General features: G+C 45.2%; 1 protein-coding gene across 2 annotated transcripts; it reads right to left on the bottom strand.

Annotated features, from left to right (window-relative positions):
* Nucleotides 1–458: 458 nt before the first annotated feature.
* LOC127586665 (monocarboxylate transporter 13-like) lies at nucleotides 459–7,938 on the bottom strand. Of its 2 annotated transcripts, XM_052044780.1 has the most exons (5): nucleotides 7,846–7,934; nucleotides 6,792–7,014; nucleotides 3,301–3,444; nucleotides 2,056–2,844; nucleotides 459–1,045 (listed from the first exon to the last, which is right to left on the bottom strand). In XM_052044780.1, exons 2-5 carry the CDS (start codon nucleotides 6,994–6,996, stop codon nucleotides 846–848), a joined length of 1,338 nt encoding a protein of 445 aa, XP_051900740.1. In that variant the 5' UTR covers nucleotides 6,997–7,014; nucleotides 7,846–7,934; the 3' UTR covers nucleotides 459–845. The 2 variants fall into 2 exon arrangements, with proteins under 2 accessions (XP_051900740.1, XP_051900741.1); XM_052044781.1 differs by lacking the exon at nucleotides 6,792–7,014 and having other exon boundaries at nucleotides 7,846–7,938.
* Between the last annotated feature and the right edge of the window lie 4,808 nt (nucleotides 7,939–12,746).

The raw sequence follows: 12,746 nt of genomic DNA, 5'->3' as shown, positions 1-12,746 counted from the left end.
GACCTCTAAAGCTGGTCCCTTCCCTGTGGAAATCTTTTCTCCATCTTTATATTAAAGACCTTTTATATATTCTTCCATCAGGTGATGTGCACGGTCTTCTCGTTCCTTAGGGAAAAGACCCCCAACCTGTTTAAGATTTCCCGATCAGTACCTCCTCATGGTTCATAATCGCATCAGCTACCTGTGTAGAGCTGCAGTGCCAAACCACCTTGTCCCAACTCGCTGTACGTTGTCTGATTTTGTTTGACAGTGTTGCTGTGAAGCACCTTGGTACATTTGTTTTGAAATCCTAATCTTTAAATCAGGTGGATACTGTTGTTGTGGGAGCTTGCTGTGTATCTGTTAGCTGCCGTGCTTCCTACATTACAACAGAGACCACATCTCAAAAATGGCTTAACTGTCTCTAAAGATGACATAAGGTGGTGAAATGTGCTATACAAGTACAAGTCTTTTTTGTTTTTATTATGTCTACAATTAAGTAATCAACTATGAAGGCATGATACCCACATGGACTGAGAAACTTGGGATGAATGGTTCTTTTGCACGCTGGAATTTCACTGTGTTCCCTGCTGAAATGTCCATCCATTTCACCTGAACCTGACCACGTGCTCACTATAATGACATGGCTCGAACCTTAGGTTCCATCATCCACTTCCAGGGAATGTCACACTTACTTTCTATCATACTTGGTCAATTTGGCAGAACAAAGTTGAATCTGCTGAATCCTCTGATTCAGGGTAAGCAATGACAGGAGAGATTATGTAAAATGAATAAGCAAATTTCTTGTGCTGGGGCTGGGAATCTCTTCTACAAGCTGCTGCCCAGCCCTGGCTCTGCTTGTTGGCTCAGCTACAGTCATTTTCTGGAGCAGGGTGTTGTATATCAGGCTCATGGATGGCAGGATCGTCAGGCCATTGCTTGGACAGGATTGTGGTGCTGACAAAGAAACCCGGAAGGAGGAGGAGGACAAGTGATCCCACCAGGATGAAGCCACCTGCCACCATGAAGGAGGTACTGTAACTTCCAGTCTGGTCTTCCAGCAGCCCTGAGAGTGGAGATGGGAAATTGAGTCACTTCGAGTCATCACATTCGCTGCTTCCCTACTGCATCTGTTTCTATGCCCATTCTTAGCCCCTACCTCGTTACCTCCCAGTCCTTCCCATGGAAAGTGAAATGGAGAAATAAACTCTCTTGATGGCTATATAGAAAAGATCTTGTTTTAATGTGCTGACTGTCCCTGTTAGAGTTCTCCAAATGCCATGTTCTGTGGGAATTCCATTAGGCTTAGCAGGGCTGCTGCATTGTCTACATTACAACAGTAATTACACTCCAGAAGTACCTTTTAATGTCCTGAGATTGTGAAAGGTCATGTAGAACCTTGAATGTAGGCCTGGCTGTTATTTAGATTTCACCACTGCACTTCAGGGGCCAGGTTACTTCTGAGCAATACCACTGATTATAGCCCATTTGGGGTCATTGAGTACAGTTGCTAAACTGTACAAACTATGAATACTGCTTCATGCAACTGCTCAGGTTAGCCCAACTCAAGCCATAGAAAGGGAAAACTGCCAGGATTCCTGCTCCTGGCTGATAACCTGTATTGCCCTGTTGGAAATGAATACTGAGTGGGAACATAGATTGAGAAGCTTTCCAACATTCAACAGCAAAGAAACAGGCCATTTGACCCAATTGCTCCATAGTTGATATTAATATTTCACACATGCCTCCTGCCACCCTTCATCCCCCCACTCCCCTCCCCCAATCACCATATCTTTCTATTCCTATCTCCCTCGTGTTTATCCAGCTTTCTCTTGGTTAACCTCTGCTCCTCAGTGTGACTATTCCCTATGGGAGTGCCACTTCTCTTTTGGATTAACTAATTTTCTCCTGAATTCCTTAATGGATTTAAGAATGACTATTTTATATTTAGGAACCATGGGTGAAGGCTTTGAGAAACCCATTGGAGCAGTACGCCAGTATTAGTCAACAATCCCATGGAGAATGTACACAAGAGTGGGGGTTGAGGAAAAAAATACCAAACCTGACATTCATTACCTGACAGGGGAGGCCCGAGTAGTCCACCAATACTAATGAGCATCATAAAGAGCCCTGTTGCATTGAGAATCCGACCAATTCCCACGATATCCGGGAGAGTGGAAAAGATGAGTGGGGAAGTGGTTCCAGCACAGAAGCTACTAAAGAGACTAAGCCCCATTAGACTGGAGTACGTATGCCCCACGGGCAAGAGGAGAAAGCTGAGTCCAGTGAGGACGCTCCAGAGGAATAACATGTGGATTGACCGGAGAAGCTTGAGATCAGCCACCCAACCCGAAAAGAGCCGAGCAACTGTGTCAGAGATGGCACTGACAGATAACACGAAAGCAGCCTCATAATCCATAAGTCCAAGGTTCTTTCCGTGGGCCACTAGATAGATGTAGGGCACAAAGTAACCTGCTGTAATCAGGGCTAATGCAAAAGTGTACACCATAAAGCCACGGTGTAGGAAAAGGGTCAAATCAAAGGCAGAGGTCACTTTATCCCAACACCCTGTGCTTTCTGTTCCATTATCAAGAAGTTTGCTTGAAGCAACAAAGCGGTCTTCTTGCAGACTGATGGGTCTGAGCAAAGCTGCACAGACACAGAGGTTCAACATGATTGCAGACAGAATTCGGAGGGCCCCACGCCAAAAGTACTCATCAATGAGGAACTGAAAGAGTGGAGAGAAGAAAAAAGATGCGATGCCTACTCCGGTAAATGCCAAACCAGTTGCCAAGGTTCTACGTTTTTTGAAGTACCTGGAGATCATAGCCATTGTGGGGGTGAAGGTCAATGCCCAGCCAAAACCTGAAGATCAAATCAAGAAACAATAAAGTTTGCTTGGACAAAGTTTGTGATTATTTCATAATTTCCTACTCAAACTCATCAGGACCTTAAACTTGTTACTGTTCTTAGTTGTCTTAGACATTTTGCGGGTATTTAATGCTCAGGTTTTGCCCCGTAATCTCTGCTTTATCAACTTCTCTCCTACTCTTTCCAAAACAGCATTGAATATATAACTGAGAAGGAAATAGCTATGGAAGGGAATATAAAGCATTTACTGCATGGTGGTGCTACCTCAGTGAGATGGGCACATTTTGCAGCAGAGATGATAATCATCACTCACGGCCCCTGGCAGATATTAAAGCTGTTACACATCTTTTCATATTTGACTGTGCCACATTGATGATGATAAAAGTTTGCAAGCAATCTTGAAGCAGTCAGCGAGCTCAAATAGAGAGATCAATAAACCACTGGGCGGACCTGTCAGAAGTCCGATGGAGAGGTACATGTGCAGAAGACTCTGTCCAAATGAGGCAGCAAGCATCCCCAAGGAGGCTAAAACTCCACCAACCATGACAACTGACCGGGCTCCATAACGCTTCCCAAATGCACTCCCTATTGGACCTGTGAATGTAAAACAATGTGAGCATTAATCAACGGCTACAAAATACTGAATGCTAATGGAATGTTAGCTTTCATCTCAAATATGTTGAAATATAGGAGCAAAGTATGCCACAGTTCTATAATTTCTGTTTAGACTACCTACCAGAAGGAGATTTTGGCCTCGAAAAGGATGCATTGTAGAGTCATCAGAATGACTCAAGACCTGTAAACAGCCCAGCTGCAGTGTCAGAAATAATGGTGACAGGCAACAGGAAATCAGCCTCATAATCACTCAGTCTAAGGCACTGCACACCAGTGCAGTGCTTCCTCACTAATGCCCTTTGGCACTGTGGCCTTCCCTCACTACATGGGTTATGGTGGCATAATGGTTGTTGGTGATCTAGCAGCTATTGATCCAGAGACACGAGTTTGAACCTCAGAATGGAGCTTGGGGGGGGGGGGCATTTAAACTATAGTAATTAAATAAATTTGGACTTAAAGCTAATTTCAGTAATGGTAACTATGAAACTACCAGATGGTCAGGAAATTTACCATGCTTACCTGGGGGTCTGGCCTATATGTAATTATACCTTAACTGCCTCCTCATTTCAAGGGCATTTAAAGATGGATAATAAATACTAGTATTTCCTGTAATGCCCATTTCCTATGAGTGAATAAACGGAAAAAATGGTCACACAGATTGGGCTTTTTTTTGGTGGTGTAGAACATTACGGAGTCTGAGATGTTTAAGACGATTGAAGAAGTCAGTACATAAAACAGTACAGCACAGGACCAGGCCCTTCAGCCCACAATGTTGTGCCAAACCAATTACATTAGTGATAAAATGCCCAACTAAACTAATCCCTTCTGCCTACACAATGTCCATATCCTACCATTTCCCTCACATTCATGTGCCTATTTAAGGGCTTCTTGAACTCCTTATTGTATCTGCCTCCACCACCACCCCAGGCAGCGCATTCCAGGCACCCACCACTCTCTGTGTAAAAAAAATTGCCCTGCACATCTCCTTTGAACTTATCCCCTATCACCTTAAATGCATGCCCTCTGGTATTAGACATTAACATTACACATTAGACATACAACAGAGAGAGAGAGAAACCATTCCTTTGATGGGGAGAGTCTAGAACAAGGAGGTAGAACCTTAAAATCAGACCTAGGCTGTTCAGAGATAAAGTCAGGAAGTATTTCTTCACACAAGGTAATGGAAACTAGAACTCTCTCCCCCAAAAGATTGTCATAGCTGGTGGCCAATTGAAAGTTTCATAACTAAAGTAAATAGCTTTATGATTGGTGAAGGTTACAGGATCCATGCAGTTAACACACCAATCAGCCATTATATGGCAGAACAGACTTGAGAGGCTGCAAAGCTTCCTGCTGCTAAAAATATGTGCCACTGGACTATACTAATTGGGCATTTATTCAGTGGGTCACTTCTAAAATATTCTTGATGAGGAGCAGCATAGTTATCTGTGGATCCTGGGCCCAATATTTACTCCATGAACAATTTCACTAAAAGATTATAGAAAGAAACTAATATTTACATAGTGCGTATCAAATCCCATTCAGCTAATGAAGAAATCTGAAGTGAGGATACTATTGCATTATATAAAATGCAGTAGCCAACTTATGCACATCATGTTCCCACAAAAAGTGATTTGATAATGTTTCAGTGAGGTTAATTGAAATATAAATAAACTCAGGACTTTGGAATAACACCTCCTCTCTTCTTCAAAGTAACCCCATGCTGTCTATTACATTAAGCTGAAAAAGCAGATGGGGCTACAGTTTAATTTCTCATGTGAATAAAGGGCACCTACAGTGTGGCAGTACTACCATGGTATTGGTCCTCTAACAATTCTCTGCTCCTTCTGTACTGTACCCTTCAACAATGCAGCACTTCCTCAGCACTGCTGCTCTGACAGTGCAGCACCCCTTCAGACTTCTCCATCTGACAACAGAGCAATCACTAAGCACTGGCCCTCCAACAGTGCAGCACCACCTCTGTATAGCCCCCTCAACAGGTCAACACTTCCTCAGCTAGTGCCCCTCTGATAGCACAGCACCCATTCAACACTCAAAGTGCTGGAGGAACTCAGCAGGTCAGGCAACATCCATGGAGGGAAATAAACAGTCGGCATTTCGGGTCAAGACCCTTCATCAGGATTGGAAAGGAAGAGGGCAGAAGCCAGAATAAGAAGATGGGGGGAGGGGGAAGAGTACACACAGGCAGTGGATAGGTGAGTTCAGGGGATAGGCGAGAAAGGTGAGAGGGGGAGATGTAATAAGCTGAGAGGTGATAGGTAGAAGAGGCAAAGGGCTGAAGGAGGAGGAATCCGGTAGGAGAGGGCAGTGGACCATGGAATAAAGGATGGGGGAGGGGAGGAGAGGACATGGGCAGGTCATCAAGGCGGGGGGAAGGGAGCCATAGGAATAAGGGAAGGCAAAGGACATCTTGTCAGAAATGACCAACTGAATAAATGCCATTGTATAGTCCAGTGGCACATATTTTAGCAGCAGGAAGCTTTGCAGTCTCTCGTCTTCTCTTATTCCTATGGCTCCCTTTCCCCCACCTTGATGATCTGCCCATCTCCTCTCCTCCCGTCCCCTCCCCCATCCTTTATTCCATGGTCCACTGCCCTCTCCTACCAGATTCCTTCTTCTTCAGCCCTTTGCCTCTTCTACCTATCACCTCTCAACTTGTTCCATCTTCTCCCCCTCCCCCACCCACTACCTACCCCCCCTCACCTGGACTCACCTATCCCCTGCCTGTGTGTACTATTCCCCCTCCTCCCACCTTCTTATTCTGGCTTCTGCCTTCTTCCTTTCCAGTCCTGATGAAGGGTCTCAGCCCGAAACGTCGACTGTTTATTTCCCTCCATGGAAGTTACCTGACCTGCTGAGTTCCTCCAGCACTTTTTGTGTATTGCTCGAGATTCCAGCATCTGCAGAATTTCCATTGTGCACCCATTCAACACTGCTCCTCTGGCAATGCACACTCCCACAGTATTGCCCCTCCAATGGTGCCACACTTCTTCAGTACTGTCCTTCCAACAGTGATGCACACCTTCCCTGCTGCTTCTCCAATATTGCTGCATTCCCTTAATACTGCCCCTCACTACTGACCCTCTGACAGTGTGACACTCCCTCTGTACAGCATTGGAACTGTTGGCCTGGAGCGGGATTTGAACCCACAATCTGACTCGTGAGGTGAGGGGGCTCTGATCCCACTGAACCATAGTGAGAACTACAAATTATTTTAACTTCTTGAAATCATGGAATTTAACAGCACAGAAGAAGCGCATTCAGCCCATCACTTGGTAAGCAACAAGAGAGAAGACAGGACTAACTTGCAAACTGCTGAGTTGCTAAAGCCATTGAAGTGATCCAAGACACCCGGCTGGAAGACTCCTGAAAGTATTGTGTGAAATGGACAAAGAAGACACCAAAGGATCGGGTGACGCCAATCAAAAGGCAGTTATTCAAAAAGCCAGCTAGGACGATCATCCAACCCCAGCCTCCGTCCGGTAGCTCGCTGTAGACAGGCTTGGTCATCCTAGTTCGTGGGGAGAACTGCAGGCAGAACACATCACTGAAAGGGCTAATGATAAGATCCTACTTGTCAATTGCAAATACTTCTTAACATTCACCTTCTAAGTGGTCCAAGCATCACTGTGTTTACCAGGCTGGATACAACTTCTATTCTAGAGGAAGAGGGTAAGAGGCTGTGACCCATGGAGGTGAAGGGTCATGATCTTTAAATAAAGGTTTAGGGGCTGTGAACCTGGAATGTGAGGGCTATAACCCAAGTGAATGAGGTGGGTACAGAGGGGTATGCATGCAAAGCCAGCATTGGGAAAGGGCTCTGTGCGTTTGTGGAATTTTGGAATCATGCAATCTAAGTCCCACAATAAGAAACTAACCAGGTAATTTGTTTTTAGTGATGCCAATACACCAAGAGAACACCCCAGGGTAGAAACTCATCAAAATTTAAAAACCTATTCATTACAACTTATTCATTTACATGGGAAGAATTTATATGCTCTTCCCCCATTCCTGCCCCTAATGATCTTTCAAAGACTGCCATGGTTTTTTTTACAGCCACCCGTGAAGCCTTTGTTTAATGTTTCACCTGAAAGTCTGAACTTTGGATTGAACAAGGTATTCAAATCCTGAAGTGGAGCTCAATCCCACAAACTTTTGACTCAGGTGAGTATGAAACATTGTGCTGTGGTTAAATACTGTACACCTATGATTTGTGAAAGTTTCCAAAACATTGTTTGAACTGTCAATGAAAACATATCAACCAGCGGTGCTGATTGAACACCTGACAACATATTGAAAACCTTACAACATATTGAAAAAGAATCTGAAGAATCTGATCAATTTATTTAAAGAACTTACCGAATGCAGTCACCGTGACGCAGGGGCCCAGGTGGGAGGAATACTTCAGTGGTGGGCACAAGTGCTTTGGTCAACAGACTCCCTTAAACTGTCTCGAGGACTGGTAAAAAATTATTTACAAAAATGCATAACATTGGGCGGAACGAGGAGTAACTATGATAAGGCTTAGAGTTAGGGATTGTGTTTAAATCACTTCCACTGATAACATGAGATGTGGAAACAAATATATATTGTAGGCCAGATGTGTGATATTGGTTAAAAGCAGTATGCAGGTGGGTAAAAATGCAGGCGGGAGCAGCTACGAGTTGGGAACATGAGCAGTTGGATGGCCAGAACCAGGTCTGGGAACAGGGCATGCTATAGAGACCAGAGTATGGGCTGAAGTGTGTGTATTTTGGTGGCAGGGTGGGGTGGTGGGTGGGTTGGTGAGAAGTGTTAAGGGAAGGAACGGACAAGGAGTCCTGTGTGTGTGCAAGTGGTTTGTACCACTGAATGCCACCTATATGTATGGCCACCAATGTGTGAGCTTTGGTAGCCCAGTTTAAAGAGATCACACAGAGGCAATTTCCACTCCATTCATTATGTGAAGGTCCAAACCTGGAATGGACAGTTCCAGTAGTGATAAGATAATAAACATGACTCTGTTTTCATAACTGGGAAACTTTTGATGCTTTGCCATCAATATCACTGCATGGAGCGAGGCATGGTAGGCAAGAGAAGGCCAGCTTAGAGAATGAGGCAGTGGATGCACCTTCTTCTGGAGGGGCAAACTAGAAGAGCAATGTCATCTTTACAGAGTGAGCTTTGCCATCAAGACTGAGCTAGTATGACTTCTCAGCATCTCAAATGGCAGAATTACTAAATGCCTTATCTCAGTCTAACATGTTGCCGAGATGCTACGATTATCAGTGGATATGCCCCAAACCTTGAAGTTTCAGACAAGGCTACAGAAAACCTTTACTCCATCCTTGATCAAACCACTGGTTTATATCCCAGAGGGAGAACAAACTGATCAGCCTGGGTTATCTTAACACTCGTGCAAGAAAATTTGCACCCAAGAGCAAGGCGAGATCAGCAAGGAAAGAATAGGAAAGGCTAACTTCAGCAGGGTCTGCCTGCTGGCAAAATGCTTGGAACACAAAACCAATCCCCTGTTCCCAAAAAAGCACTCGTGTAAGATATCATGGCAACATCCCTGGTGCAAGCACTGTTTGGATTATATCACCAATTGAGCAATAGGCTACAAGATGTACACATCAGCTGTCATATGAATTAGCCAATGATTGTTGGATTGATGACTGCCTAATTCATTCTGTTATTTCACTGCCTCCCTCCTTGCTGTTTAAACCCTTCAACCTGGCCCTAAAACATCAGCATCAACAAAAATGTTGCTGCAACTCTCAGAGACCCCTAAAAGGCAGCTCTTCTTAAAAAAACACCTCACAGACACCTTGTCAACTCCTTGTCAACAGGAGCCACAACGTATCCATATCTTATGGGGTTGTCCTGAAGTTCACTATAATCGACACCTATGAAGAGATTCTTGGCTCCTCTACCAAGAAGAATCAGAACTGGTTTAATGAGGATGACCAGATTGAGGAGATAATTAAATTAAAATGTAAGGCATATTCCTGGATTGGATGCTCCATCACTCCTCATTGGTGTACTGAAGGAAGAGGTCCAGCAGAAAACCTGTGACCTATTGGTGGGTGGGTGGAAGGAGCACACAAGGCTCAATAGGTATTCTTCAGCATTGTCAAGTTCATCTATAGCCCAAACACCCAAGGCCCCACCCCAAGAACAGTGAACACACCTAGGATAGAGATAGAGCCAACAAATGCTGTAAGGATCACTTCAAAGACTTCCTCAGCTGAGACCTCACAACTGTGGTGAATGCCTTCGATTCCATCCTACAACAGCCTCTTCTCAGCTAAAAAATAAACAGGCCCTGGGAGCAGATGGTATCCACTGCTAAGTTTTAGAACATCAGTCACAAATATGCAATGTTATCGTCCACATCTGGGAACAGGAAGTTGTACCAAAGGACCTGGAGATACTATAATCATTACAACTTCAAGAAGGGAAACAAGTCTGACCACGGTAACTAGAGTGATATCTGTTGTTTGCCACAGAGAAAGTCATCATCAGGATTCTCCTTAACCACCTCCTTGCTGCTCCCCGAACTGCAGTATGAATTTTGTCTATCTAGGGGCACAATGGACACATTGAAGGCACCAAACGTTACAGAGATGCAAGAGATTCTGCAGATGCTGGAATCTGGAGCAATACACACAAAATGCTGGGGGATCTCAGCAGGTCAGGCAGCATCTATGGAGGGAAATAAACAGTCGACGTTTTAGGCTGAGACCCTTCATCAGGACTGGAAAGGAAGAGGGCAGAAGCCAGAATAAAAAAAGTAGGGGGAGGGGGAGGAGAACAAGCTGGTAGGTGATAGGTGAGTCCAGGTGAGACGGGGAGGTAGGAAGGTAGATGAAAGGGAATGATGTGAGAAGCTAGGAGGTGATAGGTGGAAGAGGCAAAGAGCTAGAGAAGAAGGAATCCAATAGGAAAGGACAGTAGGACAGTGTTTATTTCCCTCCATAGATGCTGCCTGACCTGCTCAGCTCCCCCAGCATTTTGTGTGTATGGCACCAAACACTACACATGGTTTCCTATCGCCTCACTAAATCCTAAATCCATTAACTGGAAAGGACTGTCTGGTCAAATCCATCTGCCCACAGAAATTCAACTCCACCTTTGTTCTATAATGGCATGCAAGACATGATCCTAATCAATATGTTTACAACAGAGCCAATTCTAATGAGGACTAGTATCAAATAAGGCTGTCCTGACATTTGGTTCAACCTTTCTCATTGCAATGCTGCACCTCACTTCCAACAAACCTTCCATGGGAGTGGAGCTAACCTTCAGAACTAATAAGAAACAGTTCAATCTATAATACATATATTTCAGAACTAAAGTCATCCATACCTCAGTAGTCGAGTTGCTAAATGTAGGTGAGTTTTGCGTGTGCTTGGAGGCTGAGCTCCAAACCATCATCGGCTTTTTCATTGAAACTTTGGGAGGATGGCCCTTACCCTCAAGATAAAAATCATGTACCAACCTTCTTCCACGGTATACACCAGCCTCCCCAATAATGGTTCATGATGAGATCCTAAAATGTGACCACTTCTCTGCAAAGGAAGACGTCAATATTGTAATTCACCATTGCTTTCAGCGTGCCAGCACAACCTTTGGTTGACTGAGGAAAAGAATATCTAACGATCAAAATCTCAGGCAGGGATAATGTTCTTGGTTGCTGCCCTCTTACATGTTTCTGAGACCAGGAATGCCTACAGTAGTCATCGCAAGGCACTGGAAAGATTTAACCAATGCCGCCACGAAAATTCCTCCAAAATCATTGGAAAGTGAACCAAAGTCAGTGTCCTCTCCCAAGTCAGCATTCCTAACATTGAGGTTCACTGGGCGGGCCACATTGTTTGCATTCTGACATCAATCTCCCGAAACACTCTATGCCAAGCTCTGTCATAGAAAAAGATCACCAGGCAAACCGAGGAAAAGATTTTATGTGGTGCTCAAACCCTCCCTGAAAAAATGCAACATCCCTTATGTCTCTTGTGGTCCATGACCTCTCAAAGTGGAGAAGCAGTATTCAGGATGGTATCGAGAACCTTGAATTCTTGCATCAGGAACACTCGGAGGCCCTGTGAAAATGGCACAAATTATCCTCCCATCTGTGGAAGAAGCTGCATTCCCACATTGGTCTCATCAGTCACCTCAGAATCCAAAAAAATGCATCACCCAAAATCCTGAGGGGATGCAAAGAAGATGAAGATAGTTCTTCCCCCTCCAACTGTCAACAGGACATTCTTTCTTTTCTCTTTTCCAACAGTCACAGGAAAGTGGTGGTGAGCTGCCTTCTTGAACCATTGCCAGTGTGGTGAAGGTGCTCCCATGCTTCCAGTATTTAGACTTAGCAACAATGAAGGATCACAGCCTTATTTTCCAGCCAAGCTGGTGTGCACCATGAAGCGTCCACTGCAGGGTGGTGGTCACATATGTCTGCTGCCCTTTCTTGTGTGCAATCAGGGCAAGGAGAGGGCAGTGGTAGTGGCTGGGGGTTGGGCAATGGCCAAGAGAGGGGAAATAGGTCAATGGGCCGGGATAGGACATCGACAGGGGAAGGACTGACTGACGGTGGGCGGTGTTCAAAGGCCTAACGATGGGGGCAATGGCTGAGGAGAGGTGAATAGCCAGGAGGGCAATAACCGAGCTGGGAAATGACCGGTACAGAAAGTGGTGAGAGACAGTAACCGGTCAGTATTTATTTGGCCCCACATGGAATGGTGTCGATTCTAGGGCGACCCTCCACTCTTCCTTCTTCCTGATCTTTCCATCGGCTCGGCCATCTGCCGTTGAGGCTTGAATTTCAAACGTTCCCGCCAATTCCTTTCTCCACGCGCTCAATAACCGCCACACCTGCGCGCCATCTGCCGTCCTCGCTCGTCGTCCAATTACAGAGCGCTGGTTCGTTCGCGCGCTCGTCGATCCTCCAATCACAACGTCGCTTCTCTCCCGCGCTTTCTCGGGCAGCTCGCGCTTTTCCCGTTGGGTGCCGAGGCTGCTCTCGGAGGGCGAAGCCCGGGATCGTCCTGCACCTGGAGACGACTCCCACCGGCGTGCGGTCTGCTCACAACCAGAGACCAGATACAGGGGTTGTTCTCATCTCGACATCTTGTGACTGGCTATTGTACTTGACGTTGGCAAACCCAATACTTTTATTTAATGGTGCAACAGCCGCACCTTCCTATTTTGGCAAAGCCCTAACGGGACCATCGTGTCTTTTGCTGTGTGAAAGTTAAGAGACGTGAATGAAGGGA

The sequence above is a fragment of the Pristis pectinata genome, chromosome 37, assembly GCF_009764475.1.
Source record: "Pristis pectinata isolate sPriPec2 chromosome 37, sPriPec2.1.pri, whole genome shotgun sequence".
Lineage (NCBI taxonomy): Eukaryota > Metazoa > Chordata > Chondrichthyes > Rhinopristiformes > Pristidae > Pristis > Pristis pectinata.
This window is presented reverse-complemented; position numbering and strand designations above follow the sequence as displayed.

What these genes read in the sequence shown, in the direction of transcription:
- LOC127586665 (XM_052044780.1), bottom strand. Translation starts at nt 6,996, where the DNA reads ATGACCAAGCCTGTCTACAGCGAGCTACCGGACGGAGGCTGGGGTTGG. An exon ending in AGCAACTCAGCAGTTTGCAA is followed by an intron (nt 3,445 to 6,791) that starts GTTAGTCCTGTC and finishes TTACATTCACAG; the next exon opens with GTCCAATAGGGAGTGCATTT. An exon ending in ACTCGGGCCTCCCCTGTCAG is followed by an intron (nt 1,046 to 2,055) that starts GTAATGAATGTC and finishes CTCCACTCTCAG; the next exon opens with GGCTGCTGGAAGACCAGACT.